Here is a 21,050-nt window from a genome sequence, read left to right on the forward strand (position 1 = left end):
ATGTAGACGAATTTAAGTAAATCGCGTTAATCTGCGGAGGCAAATATACTTCTGCGTTTTGCCTCGAGGGTGCCAAAATATATGGGGACGTGTGTATTTTCCTTGCCCTGACGAATATGTATGAGGGTATGCATACTTTCCCTTGAGGTTGCCAAAATATATGGGGACGCGTGTATATATTTATATGTATTTTCCCTTCAGCTCTCCAATTTCCTTAAGGCTCGTGTGAGCTTTCCCAGGGAGCGTCGGTGATTCTTAAAAAGGCCGGATTCCCTCTCCTCCGGTCTCTTGTTGCGTAATGCTGGGAAACGAATACTTGTGTATTGGTTTGTATGTCCCACCTGCCCTACACTCGGAGGTCTCAGGGCGGGTGACAAAACAAAGCCACAAAAGTGCCGTAGAGAACAATATGCACAATCGGCCATAAGTGGGCATCTGTGTGTAGCCGGGTGTTGTTGCTTCTTGGTTTCTCCGACGACGGGTGGAAGGGTCACATCCCTAGTTGTGAGGTTTCAGACCCGCACTCCATAAATATGCACTCCACGTCGCTTCTTTGGGGCCTGGCGGGATCTCAGCGGCAGCCGAGAGGCAGAGCTGTTTTCCTGGTTGCATAATGTGGAAACTGAAGCCCTAAAATTTAAGTTGAACGGATCCGCGCACATTTACAGCTTTCTAGGTTGCGGGGCAGAAATGCCCAAGGGGGGTTTGCGTGGGAAAAGCCCGGGATGCCAACTCGGCCGGAGGAAATACAGCAAGCAGCAAGCAGCGAGTTTGACCCTTTCCCCCCTGCAATGGAAGCTGCCCTGTTATGTAACTCTGCAGTCGTTGCAGAGGGACGCCCGGGAGCGCAAGATCGTGTTTTTTCTTTAGTGGGTTTGAGTCAGACCAGTTTGGGGAAATGGGGGCTGGTTTTGAAGCATGTGGGCTTGTGCCAGAAACATCTGAGTTGTGAGTGTCATTGCGGGGGCAGGGGACGACTACAGGGCTGCATCTACGCGCACAAAGGCATTTCCCCGCAGATCGTGTGGCTGGCCGGTTCATCCGTATTTTCAAGCGCCCCTCCCCCAGTGTTTGCTTTCAGTGACTACCTCATCCGGCCTCTGTGCCAAGCTGGCATGGCTGAAATTGCTGGTGTGGTCGGTCAAAGCTCATCCTTTGCAGCAGGCGTGTGCCAACTCTGGCACCCCAGATGTTCATGGTCTCCGATTCCCATCAGCCCCTGCCAACATGGCCGACTGGTGGGAATCGTAGTCCATGAACATCTGGGGCGCCAGAACTGGACACCCCTGTTTAACACTCTGCCCTGTCATGGCTTCTCCAGTCCTGATCACATGGAAACCGAGTAAACAGCGCCAAGCCTTCTGGGTAAAGAGAGGTTAGGCGGGTCAGCTTGTTTGGGCTGGCTCTGAAAGGCTTTGCTGTGATCACAGGGTGAGAGATTGGGAGATCTGCCTGGCTTGTTTAAATCGGCAGTCTGCCAACCTGCGGCTCTCCAGATGTTCATGGACTACAAATCCCATCAGCCCCTGCCAGCTTGGCCAATTGGAGTCCATGAACGTCTGGAGAGCTGCAGGTTGCAGACCCCTGGTTTAAATGCTTGCTCACTCAAACCAACACGAGCAGTGAAACAGTTTCGTGGAAATAAATGTTTTGTGTGTAAAATATGGGTAAAATAATTCCTAGTTGGGAGGCAGATCGCGCCTCTCCTGGAGGCTGTGGCTGTACCTCGTCTGGGAAGGCAAATCCCACAGATTATGAGAAATCCAGGGCATCCCTAACAAGGGTTTGTCCAGATGCCGCTTGAAGACCGCCAGAGAAAGAGAGCTCACCTCCCCCTAAAGCCATGGTGGTGAACCTTTGGCACTCCAGATGTTATGGACTACAATTCCCATCAGCCCCTACCAGCATGGCCAATTCCCATCAGCCTCTACCAGCATGGCCAATTGGCAGGGGCTGGTGGGAATTGTAGTCCATAACATCTGGAGTGCCAAAGGTTCGCCACCACTGCCCTAAAGCCATGGTGGCTATTCTGGCCGGGGCTGATGGGAATTGTAGTCCACAACATCTGGAGTGCCAAAGGTTTGCCACCACTGCCCTAAAACAGCCCAGTTCCACTGGTAAACCAAACTCACTTCAAATTTTATTCCTCATGTCCAGCCAATACCTTTTTGCCCATAATTTATACCCATTCTTGCAGGTCCTGTCCTCTGTTGATCTGGTTCTGATTCAGTCCTGATATGAGGGTGCTGATCTTGGTGTCGCAGTCATCGTTTTGAGTGCTCGGTTCCTTCCCTGTAAACTTGCCGTGATGTCCAAACGAAGGAAACTCTGGTTGCCACGTGGCTTGCCGCCTATCTAATGGATCATTGAGAGGGGAATGGTGTTAATTGGAGATTGCCCTATTTGGACATCGCAGGAAGCTGGCAAACTGACTCTTGGGTTGTTGGCTGTGTAAGGCTGGGGTCATACAGATCAACCTCATATAAATCTTGCTGCTGTACTACAGGACAGATCAACCGAACATAAAGGACAAAAAAGAAACGTGCAGCCCGTTTTGCTCTCCGATCTCTAGAAAGCAGTGACGGAATTAAAGCATGCGTGTGTGACCTTACCGTGTCCCCTCTCTCCCTCCAAGGTGAACTTCACCGTAGACCAGATCCGGGCCATCATGGACAAAAAGGCCAACATCCGGAACATGTCCGTGATCGCCCATGTGGATCACGGGAAATCCACCCTGACTGACTCGCTAGTGTGCAAAGCTGGAATCATTGCTTCAGCCCGTGCCGGAGAAACACGTTTCACCGACACGAGGAAAGACGAACAGGAGAGATGCATCACTATCAAGTCCACGTAAGTCTACTTTTTCTATGGCTTCCCTAGGAAGAATACTCTGATTTCTTTTCAGGTTGTATAAATGTTTTGCTCCTCTGAGAATCCATGTCCAGGGATGGGAACGAAGCGTAGTGAATCTTTCATGCCCAGTTAGCTTCATTTGCAGAGACTGCATTTTGCATTTCTACTTCTTAGTTATTTAGGAGCAGCAGTGGCGTAGTGGTTAAGAACAGGCGCAGTCTAATCTGGAGAACCGGGTTTGATTCCCCGCTCAGCCACTTGAGCTGTGGAGGCTTATCTGGGGAACTGGATTAGCCTGTGCACTCCCAACACGCACCAGCTGGATGACCTTGGGCTAGTCCCAGTTCTCTCAGCCCCACCCACCTCACAAGGAGTTTGTTGTGAGGGGGGAGGAGATTGTAAGCTCCTTTGAGTCTCCTTACAGGAGAGAAAGGGGGTATAAATCCAAACTTCTCCTCTTCTTCTTGTTGGTGATGGAGTGACCTGGGAATTATGGGACGTGTGGGTGACAGGGCCGGGGGTTGTGTCCTCAGTTGCCCCCCTAATCTGTGCGCTAATCCTGTCTATTCAAACAAGGCTCTCCACTTCTCCAGGTTTCTATGAGATTCCATAATTCACACTTGGGAGATCAAGTTGGCACGTCTTGGGCCTTGTGGACAGGACTGCCGGCAGTTAAGGAAGACTTCCTGAATAGAAACAGTTTGCCAGCTGGGGGAGGACTTCCTTGCAACGCCCCTCCCACCCAGCACACACTGTTTGCAGTGGGCAGGTGCCGCCATCGGGGTCGGGCTTCCAGAAAGGGGGCTGTGAAGGAGAAAGGCCTGGTGAACGTTTGGGTGGCTAAAGCCACTGAATCCTGCACCTTCTCTCTCTCTCTCTCTCTCTCTCTCTCTCTCTCTCTGTATGACAAGTCACTGTCAGAAAATGCATGCCTCTGCACATGTGTGTTTCAAGTGCCTTTGTCAATATGTTAGTTCAGCGTATGTACCCTAAACCTGAAGAAGTGGTCATGCTGAGGATGGTTCCGTTGGCAAAACTGTCCTAGAGCAGTGGTGGCGAACCAATTGGCCATGCTGGCAGGGGCTGATGGGAATTGTAGTCCATAACATCTGGAGTGCCAAAGGTTCGCCATCACGGTCCTAGAGTGAGGCTCTTCCTGCATTTCAGCTCCCTTCACCACCAGTAAATTGTTTGCAGAGATTCTTGGTTCGCTCTTCCCCTCCCCGAGAAAGGCAGCAAGATGTCTTATGTTGTGATGGATGCCTGAAAGTCTCGGGTTCTTCCTGCAGGGCCATTTCTCTGTTCTACGAGCTGTCGGAAAACGACTTGGCGTTCATCAAGCAGAGCAAAGACGGCTGCGGGTTCCTCATCAATTTGATTGACTCCCCTGGTCACGTCGATTTCTCATCAGAGGTCACCGCTGCCCTGCGTGTCACCGATGGTGCCTTGGTTGTCGTGGATTGTGTTTCCGGTGAGATGTCTTTCTTGCCCTGGGATTTCTCTTGGTAGTTGCTCCCACGGGGTGGTGGATGGTAGCCGGCAGGTCAAACGCTTCTCTCCCACCTCCTGCCTGTTGGCTTTTCATATACCCCAGTTCAATTTTCTGGCCACTTTGAGGGTGCCTAGTGGGGGGTGAGCAAACCCTGCCCCCACAATCAGGCCTAGATCTAGACCTTGTCAATGGTCTCAGTGGTGTAGTGGTTAAGAGCAGGTGCACTCTAATCTGGAGAAACCAGGTTTGATTTCCCCGCTCTGCTGCTTGAGCTGTGGAGGCTTATCTGGGGAATTGGCTTATCTGGAAAGATTAGCCTTTATACTCCAACACATGCCAGCTGGGTGACCTTGGGCTAGTCACAGTTCTTCGGAGCTCTCTCAGCCCCACCCACCTCAAAGGGTGTTTGTTGGGGGGAGGGAAAGGAGATTGTCAGCCCCTTTGAGTCTCCTTACAGGAGAGAAGGGGGGGGGGATTACAGGAGAGAAGGGGGGGATCCAACTCTTCTTCTTCTAAAGTTGAGAGTCTTTGAAATGGTTCCTCTCAGAGGCGGTTGATTACCTGCCCTCTCCAAGCATCTGCCGGCCACCTTCCCCTTAGCAAACCCAACCTGGCTCTTTTCTCCTCCAAAGGGGTGTGTGTCCAGACGGAGACTGTCTTGCGCCAGGCCATTGCCGAGAGGATCAAGCCCGTCTTGATGATGAACAAGATGGACCGGGCTCTGCTGGAGCTGCAGCTGCAACCTGAGGAATTGTACCAGACCTTCCAGCGCATCGTGGAGAACGTCAATGTCATCATCTCCACCTACGGGGAAGGCGAGAGTGGCCCCATGGGCAATATTATGGTAAGAGGGGGTGGGTTGTGGTGGCCTGTCGGGGTTGCTCATCCCTGAAGGGCAAGCAGGGGTCAGAAGCGCAGCCCTCTCCCGTCTAGTGAGCCCAAGGTGCACCTCCCCTCGATAAGTCTTTGTAAAGCACCAAGAGGCCTCAAAAACTGCATAGATTAGCATGCACCCTATTTAAACTTGCTGGACTCAGTTGGAAGCCACCCTTGATTCAGTTGTAATGTCGGGGACTGCCTGGGGACTTGTATCCCTCTGCTGTATTTTTGTGACTTCAGCCCAGTGAGCTGCTGTCCCACAGGTGGGGCTGGTCTGTGGCCATGCTGGCAGGGGCTGATGGGAATTGTAGTCCATAACATCTGGAGTGCCAAAGGTTCGCCACCACTGACCTATGTGATTCTCAACCTTCCTAATGCTTAGTCTGATGGCTAGCCCAGCTGGCTAAAAGCCTGGCGGAACAGGTCCATTTTACAGGCCCTGCAGAAACTCTGTAGATCCCGCAGGGCCCTGGTCTCCTTAGGGAGCCTGTTCTACCAGGTAGGGGCCAGGGCTGTAAAGGCCCTGGCCCTTGTAGAGGCCACACAAACACACAACAGAATTGGGTGCAATGTACAAAGGGGCGTATCAAAAACGCATTGCACGCCTCAAGTCTGATGATTGGCAGTCATCAATGTGTAGTCAAATATAATCTTAATTCTTAATATTCCAGCTTTATACCAGTATTACTATCAAAAGTAATCAATTTCTTAATAATTTTACTGTCAAAAGTCCATCAGTTTCCTTTGAACAATTTTTGCAATAGAATATTCACTATAAATGAAATAACGTTATCTAAAAATGGATTGTTCTATCTTCACAAATCTTATCAAATGGGTTAGAGCAGCTCTGTGAAGAGAGAAAAATATAACTCCCCTTGGTGGCTGACTAAAATTTAAGAATGTTGTTTTGACTGAAGAAGATGCGAAAACGTAGTTAAACGTGCGACAAGTTTTCAAGTTTGGTGGCAGACAGGCATCACACCGGAGTGCTCTCAACATACACTTGCAGGAGAGAACTCAGAGTTGGATCTTTAAGGAGCCCTTGACATTGGACACAGGAATTTGATTGAATACTGATAGAAATATGGACTATATGTATATGTGCCTACTAAAAAACTAAAAAGCTATATATGGTTTATCTGCTAAGATAGTGGTGGCGAACCTATGGCACGGGTGCCAGAGGTGGCACTCAGAGCCCTCTCTGTGGGCACGCGTGCACAGAGTTCATCATATGGGGGGGAAATCACTCCCCCCCCCGGGGGGGGAGGGGGGGCTTACCATTGCCTTCCCTAGTTGTCTATACCCCCAGCAGGCTGGGTGCTCATTTTACCAACCTCAGAAGGATGGGAGGCGGAGCCAACCCAGAGCCAGACACCTGAAACTGACTTCCGACCTCAGAAGGATGGGAGGCGGAGCCAACCGACCTCAGAAGGATGGGAGGCGGAGCCAACCCAGAGCCAGACACCTGAAACTGACTTCCGTTAGGATCGAACTCAGGTTGCGAGCAAAGCTTTGACTGAAGTACTGCAGCTCGGCCCCTCTGAACCACAAGGCTGCCTATAATATTATTACTGTTGCTATGATTATTATCCATAAATATTGCCAATAAACTATCAGGGTTGTTTTTTTTAATGGTTTCTCTATCCCTACTGGCCCCCAAAGTTGAAGATGCATCCCAGACCAAAAGAAACAAAACCACGTGCCATTTTGTTTCCTGCCACATGATTGTGTTGCTGACCAGCCCCCTGGGCAGTGGCTATCACTACCCTCGCCCCAGCACCATGCTGACCACCTACCGGACATATGAGAGACACGCGAACCCCTGTAGTGGCAATTTCGCTTTCTGGATCCAGGCGCAACTTCTCTTTGACTGCAGGGGTGGGCGAGAGGGGGGAGAAAGATGGAGGCCAGAGTTAGAACTTCCTTCAGAGAGAACACCCACATTACTGGGCACTCTAGGAACCCAACTCTTTCACCTCTTCCTGCCTATCTGGAGTCATATCCTCTCCCTGCAGTGTTGCTGAAGTTATTGGCAGGGAGGGAAACTGCAGGGAAGAGGAGACTGGCTAGCCAGAGCAGCTACTTTCCTCAGTCCCTTGTGGGACATTCCTTTCCCAAGATTCTTATCATCAATTGCAGTACAGCATGTGTTTTGTCTACGGGACACCCCAGGTTTCATCCCAACCAGCTCTACCTAGAACAGGGGTAGGGAACCTGCAGCTCGAGAGCCGCATGCGGCTCTTCTGCCCTTGCACTGCGGCTCCATGAGCCGCGCCGCCGGCTTCATCCTTGCCTGCCCTGCAGGCAGCAGGGCGGGCGCACCAACTGCCTGCGGACAGCTGGGCCGCGCCACAGGTTTCCTCTCTCGCCCACTCCGTTGGAGTGGGGCAGGCGCTTTCCTGGTGGATGGCGAGGCTGAGCCGCTGGCTTCATCCTTGCCCGCCCTGCAGGCAGCAGGGCAGGCGCACCAATTGCCTGTAGTCGGCTGGGCAGTGCTGCGGGCTTCCCCTCTCGCCCACCCCGTTTGAGCAGGGCAGGAAATTTTCCGGTATTTATCAGCGCGCGCCCTGCAGGCCGAGGGCAGGAATTGAAAGCGCATCCATGCGCTTCTCAGAATGGAGTGGAATAAAATTAAAAAACCCCAATATATACGGTGTTATCTTTGTACAGTATGTCAAGGTATTTGCGGCTCCAAGTGTTTTCTTTTTTTTCCATTAGAGCAGGTTCGTGAAACCAGCTCTTTGAGCGTGAAAGGTTCCCTACCCCTGACCTAGAAGGTCTTGGGCAACAAATAATGGGGAAAATCTCTCTCTGGCCAAGACTATGGACAGCTGCTACCAGTCAGAAGAGACCCAGGACAGACTTGAGGTACAGCCAGGGGTAAAGCTGCTTCATATGGACCACGAAGACAGCCGAGTGCTGGTTATGTCATTTTGGGGCCAAGTCTCAGGCGCCAGACTAGAAAGACCTCATCCCTATCTTCGGTGCTTGTTTGGCACATACAAAAGCCATCTGCCTTAAAAGCCCCAGCAACATCTACACTGGGCTTTAGATTTATGCTGGCAGCTTGCTGCACACGACCCAAAGCAACAGGGGAACAGCCCAGCATCAATGCATTCCAAGGACTCCCCCTGCCCCACCCTGCCCTTTGCATACAGAAAATGCAAACGAAGGGGCCATTCAGAAGAAGAAAAAGAAGATGACTGCATTTATATCCCCCCTTTCTCTCCTGGAAGGAGACTCAGAGGGGCTTACAATCTCCTTCCCCCCTCACAACAAACACCCTGTGAGGTGGGTGGGGCTGAGAGAGATCCGAAGAGCTGTGACTAGCTCAAGGTCACCCAGCAGGAATATAGGAGTGCAGAGAACATAAGAACAAGCCTGCTGGATCAGACCAGAGTCCATCTAGTCCAGCTCTCTGCTACTCGCAGTGGCTCACCAGGTGCCTTTGGGAGCTCATGTGCAGGAGGTGAAAGCGGGGCCTTCTCGCGGCTGCTTGCTCCCGAGCACCTGAATATAAACATTTGCAATCTCAGATCAAAGAGGATCAAGATTGGTAGCCATAAATCGACTTCTCCTCCAGAAATCTGTCCAAGCCCCTTTGAAAGCTATCCAGGTGAGTGGTCATCACCACCGCCTGTGGCAGCATATTCCAAACACCAATCACACGTTGCGTGAAGAAGTGTTTCCTTTTATTAGTCTTAATTCTTCTCCCCAGCATTTTCAATGAATGCCCCCTGGTTCTAGTATTGTGAGAAAGAGAGAAAAATTTCTCTCTGTCAACATTTTCTGCCCCATGCATAATTTTATAGGCTTCAATCATATCCCCCCTCAGACGTCTCCTCTCCAAACGCTGTCCCAAACGCTGCAGCCTCTCCTCATAAGGAAGGTGCTCCAGTCCCTCAATCATCCTCATTGCCCTTCTCTGCACTTTTTCTATCTCTTCGATATCCTTTTTGAAGCAGCTGGTTCACCAGATAAGCCTCCACAGCTCACGTGGCAGAGCGGGGAATCAAACCCGGTTTCTCCAGAGTACACCTGCTCTTAACCACTACGCCACTGCTGCTGTACAGAGTCCTCCATTCTTTGCTGAAGGGAGAAACTAGCTGCCGACCCCCCGCTCGCAAAACCGAGGCTGTAATATCAGTCATCTGCCCACCCGTCTAGAGAGAACAGCGCTTACCAAGTGCTTTGCAGAGCTCTGGGTGTTTGATTCCAATTGTTTTCAACCTCTGCAGCAACTCTGCTGACGTCATCTGTCGCACAAGGAACAGGCCAACCGAATAGCTCTGGACACCAGAAGGAAAGGGCAGCCGGGGGAGGGGGGGGGGAGGACAAGACAAAAAATGTGGGATGCCTCAAAACAACTTAAAACACCACCCCAGATTGAAAGGCGGGGGCACTTCTCTGAAACCTTTTAAAAATACAAGCCTCCCCAACCATGTTACAGGAGGTCCTCGAGGCTGACGATATTTCTGACACTTGGGTGCTGTGTGGTTTCCGGGCTGTATGGCCGTGTTCTAGCAGCATTCTCTCGCCTGCATCTGTGGCTGGCATCTTCAGAGGATCCTCTGAAGATGCCAGCCACAGATCCTCTGAAGATGCCAGCCACAGATGCAGGCGAAACGTCAGGAGAGAATCATTGCTGGGAACACGCGACATACAGCCCCAACCACACAGCACGCAAGTGATTCAACACGTCGAAGCCGCCGAACAATACATTTCTGACACTCTTCACATTGGTAGCTTTTTTTCCACCCTCGGTGCCAAACTCGCGTCCCTCCAGATGTCATGGACTACAGTTCCCATCATCCCCTGCCAGCATGAAGCTGGCAGGGGATGGTGGGAACCGTAGTCCATGACATCTGGAGGGACACGAGTTTGACACCTATGCGTCTAAACTAGTGGTTCCCAAACTTATATGGCCTACCGCCCCCTTTCCAAAAAAAAATATTACTTAGCGCCCCCTGGAAATTAATTTTTTTAAAATTTTAATAGCAATTAAACAGAAAGATATATGTATTAATGTTTGTACCTTTTTCGTAAAATATAGTAAAGGAGTAAATTAGAAACATTGAACTTTGAAGTTATGAAACTATTTATGAACTATTTATGAACTACGTTGTTCACAGAAAAATTAAGCGTTATGAGCGGAATACATAAATCAATTTTTCTAAATCTTCTCTTCTTTCTTTTATGCTTTCACTGCCCCCTTACATCGCCCCCTCCCAAACGCACCTGTGGTCATCACCGCCCCCCTGGATCGCTGCAGCACCCACACCAGGGGGCAGTGGCGCCCACTTTGGGAATCACTGAGTCTAAACCAAGGGATAAGGGCAGCTAAGGGGCTTTGAAGTAGAACAAAAGCAGATGTTCCAAAAGGGAATTCAAGGCCCCCTCACATATCAAGCCAAGAGAACTCTGGATGGGATTGTGCAAGTGTGTGTGTGTGTGGGTGGGTGGGTGTTATTCCAACAGAAGAAAACTTGATTTGAAATGGTTGGGTCCAGCATCCCACTTCTATGACATGGTATGGGCCATCATCAGCGAGGGCTCCGCATACGTTGCACCCCCACCTGAGATCCAGGCAATACCCAAACCCTCTGCACAAACAATGCAAGTTTTGAAATTGTTTTTTTTTAAAAAAAACATCTGCCTACCTCTTTCCACACAAGCCCTCCTGCCTCCCAACCAAGGTAACTTATACCATTAAACCAAGTCCACAGGCCACTGAGTTAGTAACAACTAAAATGAACAGAGCAAAAAACTTTAAAGCCGAAGCCACGTTCCACCCGAAGCAGACAGAAATGGACCAATGGGGTGCTGTGTGGTTTCCGGGCTGTTTATTGTCTATACTAGTCAAAGAGAACAAAGGCCAGGCTACTTCTACAATCAAAGGGAACAAAGGTCAGGCTACTTCTACTTAGTTGCCCTCACCTATTGACCTTGCTATCTTCATTGTTACTCACAGGTATATATACTACACTTGCTTTCCTTTCCTACTATCACAGTGATGGCAAACCTTTTCGAGACCAAGTGCCCAAATTGCAACCCAGAACCCACTTATTTATCGCAAAGTGCCAACCCGGCAATTTAACCTGAATCCTGAGGTTTTAGTTTAGAAAAAACGGTTGGCTCCGAGGCATGCGTTACTCAGGAGTAAGCTTGGTGGTAGTCGGTGGTTTTGCTTTGAAGCAACCGTGCAACTCTTCCAATGGGTGAATCACGAACCTAGGAGGGTTTACTCAGAAGCAAGCCCCATTGCCAGCAATCAAGCTTACTCCCAGCTAAGGGATTGTGCTTTAGTTCTCTGCATGAAAATCAGTGGGGTTTAACAGAGCTTAACAGGGTTACCTACACTGCTTCCCCAAAACTAGGTCTTAGGTTTAATACTAATAATCGAGCCAGCGGCCCAGGCCAGCCTAGAAGTGTTGGGGCAGGCATTCTGTTTGCGCGTGCCCACAGAGAGGGCTCTGAGTGCCACCTCTGGCACCCGTGCCATAGGTTCGCCACCACTGTACTATCAGATCCTCTGAAGATGCCAGCCACAGATGCAGGCGAAACGTCAGGAGAGAATGCTGCTAGAACACGGCCATACAGCTCGGAAACCACACAGCACCCCAGTGATTCCGGCCGTGAAAGCCTTCGACAATACAAGGAATGGAGCAGTTACGTGCGTTCTGATCACATCTGCACTGGGGTTACCACCATGTGATTGACATGTGACCACTCTCAAAATGTCAAACGTAATAGCCAGGTCAGTGGCCAACAAAAGTCGCAGAGGATGCATCAGAAGAACAGCACTGGCTGCTAATTGGTTTCTGGATGTGATTTGTCACGTGGTGTCACACCCCGGGACTGTTCAATAACAAGACTGTATTCGGTTGATCTTTCAATCTCACCCCTTTCTTTTGGAATAATACCTGAACAGGGGCCAACAGCCAAATATCTTCAGTGATTAACTGAAACCCAACCGAGATGGATTACTACAAGGGCCAGATGTAATACTCTACCATCTGCCATTACAAAGGGTTGCTATTCATCTATCCCTCTCCAGGATCGGGTTTGTCCACATTGTCAGAATCAAGCGGAAACTCTTGCCCATATTATATTTGACTATCCGAGAAATGTCTCTCCTTGCCTGGTCTTAGATCTGTGGCTCTCCAGATGTTCACGGACTACAATTCCCACCAGCCCCTGCCGGCATGGCCAATTTCACGTTGCCTGCTTTGCCTTGTTATGCGGCATGCTGGGTTTTTTTTTAAAAAAATGGACGTTAAACTACTTAAAAACTATTTCACTCTACAATTTTGAAGAAGAAGAGTTTGGATTTATATCCCCCCTTTCTCTCCTGTAGGAGACTCAAAGGGGCTTACAATCTCCTTGCCCTTCCCCCCTCACAACAAACACCCTGTGAGGTAGGTGGGGCAGAGAGAGCTCCAAGAAGCTGTGACTAGCCCAAGGTCACCCAGCTGGCATGTGTGGGAGTACACAGGCTAATCTCGTTCCCCAGATAAGCCTCCACAGCTCAGGCGGCAGAGCAGGGAATCAAACCTGGTTCCTCCAGATTAGATACAGGAGCTCTTAACCTCCTATGCCACTGCTGCTCCTTTTATTGGAGTTTTGTCATATGCGGCTCCCAACATAACACAGAGACAAAGAGGGGCAGAGGAGAGCAATGAGGATGATCAGGGGCCCGGAGACCTGCGAGGAAACGCTGATGGACTTGGGCAGGGGTCTGCAACCTACGGCTCTCCAGATGTTCATGGACTACAAATCCCATCAGCCCATGGGAACTGTAGTCCATGAACATCTGGATAGCCACAGGTTGCAGACCCCTGGACTTGGGAATGTTCTGTCTGGGGGAAAAGAGGTTGAGGGGGGACACTGTAGCTATCTTTAAGGATCAGAAGGGCTGTCACTTAGAGGAGGGCAGAGAGTCACCCCTGTTGGCAGCAGAGGGCAGGATGCACAGCAATGGGTACAAATTACAGACGGAAAAGGACTGGGCAGCTATTAGGACAAAAGCATTTATTACAGTAAGAGTTCTTCAGCAGCAGAATCAGTGAGCTCCCCCTCACTGGCAGTCTCCAGTCTATAGCTGGACAAACACTGGTCAGGAATGGCATGGCCAGCAGGGGCTGATGGGAATTGTAGTCCATGAACATCTGAAGCACCAGAGTTGGACACCCCTGGAGTAGATGGCCTTCATAACCTCTTCTAACTCTCTGAGTCCAGGTGGACTAACAGAACGGCCCTCATCTGGCAGCTACGCAATAGGAATTAGGGGCCAGCCAGCATGCCCAGGGGTCACATTCCCCGGGGAAGGGACAACTGGGAGGGCCCTCTGTCCCCACCAACCAGTTATGTGCACAGTGAAGGGTGGGCATCCAGGGTTCTGTCCTGGTCTTCAGGAGAGCGTCTCTCGGAGCACCTCACCTCAGCCAAGAGCCACCAGGCCCCAACCTGAGGCAAGGGCACCCCGTCCGTCTGGGGCAGGGGTAGGGAACCTGCGGCTCTCCAGATGTTCAGGAACTACAATTCCCATCAGCCCCTACCAGCATGGCCAATTGGCCATGCTGGCAGGGGCTGATGGGAATTGTAGTTCCTGAACATCTGGAGAGCCGCAGGTTCCCTACCACTGGTCTGGGGGCACACATATCACGGGTGAGCAGCGCGATGCACAGACAAGGACAGGTGCAAATTCCACCTGCACACAAAGGAGGAAAAGGGGGGGGGGGCGCTGCACTTTGGAAAAGCTGCACTTTGCTGCCGCCTCCATCTCCACTCACCTTTCCGTAGTTGCCCCAAATTACGGTGATGCGGTTGGTTGCTGATGACAGGTACATGAGATGAGTGAGGTTGATGGGACGACAAGGCCTCTTGGGCTCCACACCTGGCTTGTTTGATGGGTAGTAGCCCTGCGGGGGGGGGGGGGAAATAGAGACAGAGAGATGCAGGCTCCCATTAGGAATACCCAGACAAGAAGAAGAGTTGGATGTATATCCCCCCCTTTCTCTCCTGCAAGGAGACTCAAAGGGGCTGACAAACTCCTTTCCCCTCCCCCCTCACAACAAACACTCTGTGAGGTGGGTGGGGCTGAGAGAGCTCCGAAAAGCTGTGACTAGCCCAAGGTCACCCAGCTGGCATGTGTTGGAGTGCACAAGCAAATCTGGTTCTGTCCCAGGCCCAGTGCTATTCAATATTTTTTATCAATTACTTGGATAATGAAATAAGAGGGTATACTTAATCAAATTTGCAGATGATGCCAAACTAGGAGGGGTAGCTAATACCCTGGAGGACAGGGATAGGATTCAAAATGATCTGGACAGATTAGAGAGCTGGGCCAAAACTAACAAAATGCATTTCGACAGAGATAAATGTAAGATTCTACGCTTAGGTAGAAAAAATGAAATGCACAGATCTAGGATGGGTGACACCTGGCTTGACAACACTACCTGCGAAACGGATCTGGGAGTCTTAGTAGACCATAAACTAAAAATGAGTCAGCAGTGTGATCTGGCAACCAAGAAAGTCAATCATAAGCATAAGCATAAGCATAAGCATAAGCATTTTATTGTCATTGTGCATGCACAATGAAATTTACAGCAGCATTCCTCGATGCACACAATTTCAGACTCATACATCATCATCCTCCACCCATCCCTACACAGCCCCAAATACATCAATATGAAGCAGCGGAGTTCAGCATAGCCACAGCTCTAGAGTAGAAGCTGTCTCTAAACCTCTTTGTCCTAGTTCTGAGGGCCCTGTATCGTCTGCCAGATGGTAGCAGTTCAAAAAGAGAGTGTGCTGGATGAGACGGGTCCCTCAGAATATTTTGGGCTTTCTTTAGGCTTCGGGCATTATAGATTTCTTCCAAGGAGGGGAGAGGGCAGCCGATAATCCTTTGTGCAGTGGTGATCACCCTTTGGAGCGCCTTCCTATTCACCACTGTGCAACTGGAGAACTATACACAGATGCAGTAGGTTAGGACACTCTCTACAGCACAGCGGTAAAAGGACACCAGGAGTTTTCCATCCAGTTGCTGCTTCCTTAAAAGTCTCAGATAGTACAGTCTTTGCTGGGCTTTCTTAACCACCGCGGCAGTCTGTACTCCCCAGGTCAAATCCTCTTTAATCCCCTTAACGCCCAGAGAATTTAAAAACTAGCCACCCGCTCCACTCTGATCTCCATTTATAGTCAAAGGGCTGAATTTCTACAGAGCTATTCCTTCCCTATAGTCCACTATGAGCATCCTTTGTCTTGTTAGGGGTGTTACAGAACCAGGTTGATTTTCCTCCCGCACCATGAGAGCAGTCGGTCCACTTTATCGTCCGGGATAGAGGCAGACTCATCCCCTCCAGAGATGAGCCCCACCACCGTTGTGTCATCAGCAAATTTGATAATGGTGTTACTATGATAGACAGGAGTACAATCATATGTATAAAGGGTGAACAGTAAAGGACTCAACACACAGCCCTGTGGCGTTCCCATATTTAGAGTAAGAACTGAGGAAACCGATTTCCCAATCCAATTCAATCCCAATCCAATCCAATCCCAATCCAATTCTGGGATGCATCAAGTCTTCAATCCCAATCCAATTCTGGGATGCATCAATAAGAGTTGAGTGTTGAGATCGAGGAAAGTAATTGGGCCACTCTACTCTGCATTGGTCAGACCTCACCTAGAGTACTGTGTTCAGTTCTGGGCACCACAGTTCAGGAGGGATATTGACTGGCTGGAGTGGGTCCAGAGGAGGGCAACCAAAATGGTAAGAAATCTGGAGTCCATGCCCTACGAAGAGAGGCTTAGGGAGCTGGGGATGTTTAGTCTGGAGAAGCGAAGGTTAAGGGGGGACATGATAGCCATGTTTAAATATTTGAAGGGATGTCATGTCGAAGAGGGAGGAAGCTTGTTTTCTGCTAGAAACTAGGACACGGAGTAATGGATTCAAGGTGCAGGAAAAGAAATTCCACCCAAACATTAGGAAGAACTTCCTGACCGTCAGGGCTGTTCAACAGTGGAATTCACTGTCTCAGAGAGAGGTGGAGTCTCCTTCTTTGGAAGTTTTAAAACAGAGGCTGGATGAACATATGTTGGGAGTGCTTTGACTGTGAGTTCCTGCATGGCAGGGGGTTGGACTGGATGGCCCTGGTGGTCTCTTCCAACTCTACGATTTTATGACTCCCTGCATTCCTTTCCCATCCTGGTTGTGTTTATTCCCACAGGATCCAAACGGTCCAACAGCCACATGGGTTGAGAGATTACAGAGGGAGAGGGGGTGGAAATATACTCTCCTCTCTCTCTCTCAACCAGTCAACAGAGCTGTGCTCATAGAAAACACAGAAAGGAAGATTTCTCCCCTTTTCTCCGACCACTGCAGCCTCCCGGACCACTCAGCTATAACGAGGGTAGCGTCAAGAGTAAACCTTCCTGGAGTCAGGAAGGACTGCTTGGAAGAAAAGAACATGGTGAAAATCAATAACCATCAGCCTCTTCTGCTGATGTGTTGTGGGATATAACTTGGCAGTGGTGGCTGCTGGAGAGAGCCAGCAGCTTGGAAGGTCTAGCTCAGGGGTCTGCCACCTGTGGCTCTCCAGATGTTCATGGGCTATAATTCCCATCAGCCCCTGCCAATATGGCCAATTGGCCATTGTATGGCAGCTGTGAAAAAGGCAAACTCTATGCTGGGGATCATTAGAAAAGGAATTGATAATAAAACTGCAAGGATTGTCATGCCCTTATACACAGCCGTGGTGCGACCGCACTTGGAGTACTGTGTTCAGTTCTGGTCGCCACATCTCAAAAAGGATATTGAAGAGATAGAAAAAGTGCAGAGAAGGGCAACGAGGATGATTGAGGGAGTGGAGCACCTTCCCTATGAGGAGAGGCTGCAGCGTTTGGGACCCTTTAGTTTGGAGAGGAGACGGCTGAGGGGGGATATGATCGAAGTCTATAAAATTATGCATGGGGTAGAAAATGTTGACAGAGATAAATTTTTCTCTCTTTCTCACAATACTAGAACCAGGGGGCATACGTTGAAAATGCTGGGGGGAAGAATTAGGACTAATAAAAGGAAACACTTCTTCACACAATGTGTGATTGGTGTTTGGAATAGGCTGCCACAGGAGGTGGTGATGGCCACTCACCTGGATAGCTTTAAAAGGGGCTTGGACAGATTTATGGAGGAGAAGTCGATTTATGGCTACCAATCTTGATCCTCTTTGATCTGAGATTGCAAATGCCTTAACAGACCAGGTGCTTGGGAGCAACAGCAGCAGCAGCAGGCCATTGCTTTCACATCCTGCGTGTGAGCTCCCAAAGGCACCTGGTGGGCCACTGCGAGTAGCAGAGAGCTGGACTAGATGGACTCTGGTCTGATCCAACTGGCTTGTTCTTATGTTCTTATGATGGGAGTTGTAGTCCACGAACATCTGGAGAGCTACAGGTGGCAGACCCCTGGTCTAGTTCCTTGCCAAGAACAGGAAGCAAGGTGCACACAGACACAAAGCCAGCCACCCAAGTAGGTCTCTGTTGCTCACAGAAAAGGGGTGGGAGCGTGCCCACTTCCTGAAGTGAAATGGACAGATGACCACCCCACCGTGTCTCCAACTTACCGGGACAGAACAATAACTGTGATTCACTTTCACGGCAATATTTGGGGGGTACTGATCTTCCTGAGGGCCGCTCGTATCAGTGTAGCAGATTCTGGAAAGGACATGTCAGAAGAGACGGAAATCAGCAAGGCACACACCCCAGTCTGCATTTCTTCCCACCCAGGAATATCAATCTGCAACTGGAATACCCATTACATTAACCCCCTTACAGTGAACGCAAATACAACCCGTGTACAGAGCACTACGGACTGAACACTGCACTTGTACATCTTATGCTACATTCAACGCTGTACATGTGATTAAAACCTCACAGGTCACCAGTTCTATTTGTCAAGCGTTGGCTCTTTCTTGGCAAGCAGGTGCACGGAGCCACCCGCAGGTGGCACGAGGATGCCGGGGGGCTGCGTCATTTGGCAAGCAGCCTGTAACATGTGAACAGGTTCTCCGTTCTTAGCTGACTTGGGATAGGGGCTGCAAGCTCTGCAAAATGCCACATAGCGATGCATTTAAATCACACAGAAACACCAAGAATCTCCTGAGGTTTCCAGGGCTTCTATAGCAAAGAGCATTGGGCCCAAATCAACCCCAGTCCCTCGTCCCGGACTGTATTCCGCGGCCGCCTCACATTTCATGCAGAATTCAGCACATAATAGCTACACTGACGCTTCAGCTGTGGACTGCAGAGAGGCTTAAAAGCTTACAGCCAGAACGAGCCCCACATTTCCCTCCCGAAGAGTATCTTGTTGATATCGGCAGCCGCTGTGACTGCATCACGCCCTTCCTCCAAAGAGATTCAGGAGGCACAACCCCATTCGGTGTTACCCAAACAATCCTGTGAAATAGGTTCGGCCAGGGGTCTGCCACCTGCGGCTCTCCAGATGTTCATGGACTACAAAATCCCATCAGCCCCTGCCAGCACGGCCAATTGGCTGATGGGATTTGTAGTCCACGGACATCTGGAGAGCCGCAGGTGGCAGACCCCTGGGTTAGGCTGAGAGACTGCAGAAAAGGTGAGCGTACGAATACATGAAGCCGCTTTGTACTGAATCAGACACTCTTGGTCCCCGAGACAGGCAGAAGTTCACCAGAGTCTCAGGTGGAGGTCTGGCACGCCGCCTAGTACCTGCTCCTTAATTGTAGGTGCCGGGGACTGAATGTTTCTACACCAAGGAGATGCTCGAACCATCAGCCGTGGCCCCTCCCCTGATTGTGTGACGTTCTGCATTTGTGTTCTGCCAGCCCTAGTCCTGTGACTTCACTGCCTCTGGTGTATGAAAGAGGGTAGGACAATCCACCGCAATACCGGGGCTAAACTGCGCTCCGGGGCATGACCACCTCCCTGCCCCTCCCCCCTGCCCCACTTACGGGAGCCAGCAGGGAGGGCAGAGGAGGGCAGGGCTCAGACTGGCACTGCAGCAGCAGGCCGGCTCCTGGGCTACCCACCACCAAGCCCCCCGCCCTCCCTGCAGGGCAGGGCAGCTCCCCCACCCTCCCTGCAGGGCAGGGCAGCTCCCCCGCCCTCCCTGCAGGGCAGGCCCTGGGGATTGCAGGAGCCGGCCTGCAGGGAGTGCGGGGGGAAGGGGGGTTGGTGGCAGGCGGCTCAGGCACACGCCGTTTTGTCATGTGGGGAGGGTGCCTGGGGACCCGGGACACCTCATGTCCCCATGTGTGGTATGCCACTGGTGCAAAGGCTAACGGCCGATCAGTCGGCAGAACAAAACCAAACTGTCGTGCTTCGGAGACCACAAGGGCTGCTGTGTTAAGGCGTGCGGGGTCCAAGCCTTCTTGGGCTTCCGAGCCTGCCCCAGTTTCGCTCCGGGGCAGAATTTGCATCCGGAGAACCTGAGTCCTCGATTTTGTTTGAATGAAGGTTTTCGCCTCTCTGTGTGACACCCGATGAAAATCCAGAAGCTGAGGCAGGGAGGCAGGACTGCTGAAAAGCTTCGCGGGCGATGAGAAGGAGAACGGCGCGGTCCCCTTCAACTGCGCCCCAAGCCCTGCAGCGCTGCCTGCTCAGTATTCCCGGTGCCCAGTCACTCCGCGCTACAGGAAAGAAGAAGGGCCTTCGCACCGGAGCTTGGGGCCCAGCACCCAGGAGGATTTGTGCCCGTCAGCTGAGGATTACTTCCCGCGTCACCGCCTCAGCTCTGCTAATCTCCCTCCCGCCCACGTGCCCCGACTCAAGGGTTTTAATTAACGCCCCAGCGCTGGCGCTTACCTGAGGACAACCTGGACCGACTTCACACCTGGCTGCAACTCCCTGCCAAATGGGGAAAAACACACGCAACACAGATAAGCATCCAGGTCATGCAGAAGGAAGAGAAATGCTAACCACAAACTACACGGGAGGCCAATGGCTGGGTTTTTAAAAGCAAACTTGAAATAAGAATGCACTGTCAAAGACTTTCACGGCCGGACTCATCTGGTCGTTGTGGGCTTTCTGGGCTTTACCTGGGGCGTACAGACTGCCGCCGGTGGTTAAGAAGGCCCAGCAAAGACTATACTATCTGAGACTTTTAAGGAAGCAACAACTGGATGGAAAACTCCTGGTGTCCTTTTACCGCTGTGCTATAGAGAGTGTCTTAACCTACTGCATCTGTGTATGGTTCTCCAGTTGCACAGTGGCAGATAGGAAGGCGCTCCAAAGGGTGATCACTACTGCACAAAGGATTATCGGCTGCCCTCTCCCCTCCTTGGAAGAACTCTATAATTTCCGAAGCCTAAAGAAAGCCCAAAATATTCTGAGGGACCCGTCTCATCCAGCAAACTCTTTTTGAACTGTTACCATCTGGTAGACGATACAGGACTATCAAATCTAGGACAAAGAGGCTTAGAGACAGCTTCTACTCTAGAGCTGTGGCTATGCTAAACTCAGCGGCTTCGTGTTGATGTGTTCGGGGCTGTGTAGGGATGGGTGGAGGAAGGGGGAAGTGAGGATGGGGTATGAGTCTGAAATTGTATGAGTATGATGTATGAGTCTGAAATTGTATGAGTATGATGTATGAGTCTGAAATTGTGTGCATCGAGGAATGCTGCTGTAAATTTCGTTGTGCGTGCACAACGACAATAAAAATGCTTATGCTTATGCTTTGTGATCTACCAGACCACGGCCGCACAGCCCGGAAAGCCCACAACGACCAGTTGAAATGAGAACGCCCCTTAATGAGTGGAAGGCTACACCTTTTCTGAGTCTTGTTCACCCTCTT

At 50.6% G+C, this 21,050-nt stretch overlaps 1 protein-coding gene across 2 annotated transcripts in view; it reads right to left on the bottom strand.

The window, feature by feature from the left end:
- Positions 1-21,050, bottom strand: part of PIAS4 (protein inhibitor of activated STAT 4) — a 63,395-nt gene that overhangs the window by 8,219 nt on the left and 34,126 nt on the right. For both annotated transcript variants that reach the window (XM_048497237.1, XM_048497238.1), the window contains exons 4-8: positions 20,063-20,104; positions 17,845-17,935; positions 14,017-14,145; positions 9,408-9,513; positions 7,021-7,094 (exon numbers count right to left, since the gene is read on the bottom strand). In XM_048497237.1, the coding sequence (XP_048353194.1) occupies positions 7,021-7,094; positions 9,408-9,513; positions 14,017-14,145; positions 17,845-17,935; positions 20,063-20,104 (442 nt within the window). The remainder of the gene's footprint in view (positions 1-7,020; positions 7,095-9,407; positions 9,514-14,016; positions 14,146-17,844; positions 17,936-20,062; positions 20,105-21,050) is intronic.

Source organism: Sphaerodactylus townsendi, linkage group LG05 (assembly GCF_021028975.2).
Source record: "Sphaerodactylus townsendi isolate TG3544 linkage group LG05, MPM_Stown_v2.3, whole genome shotgun sequence".
In the NCBI taxonomy this organism is placed as follows: domain Eukaryota; kingdom Metazoa; phylum Chordata; class Lepidosauria; order Squamata; family Sphaerodactylidae; genus Sphaerodactylus; species Sphaerodactylus townsendi.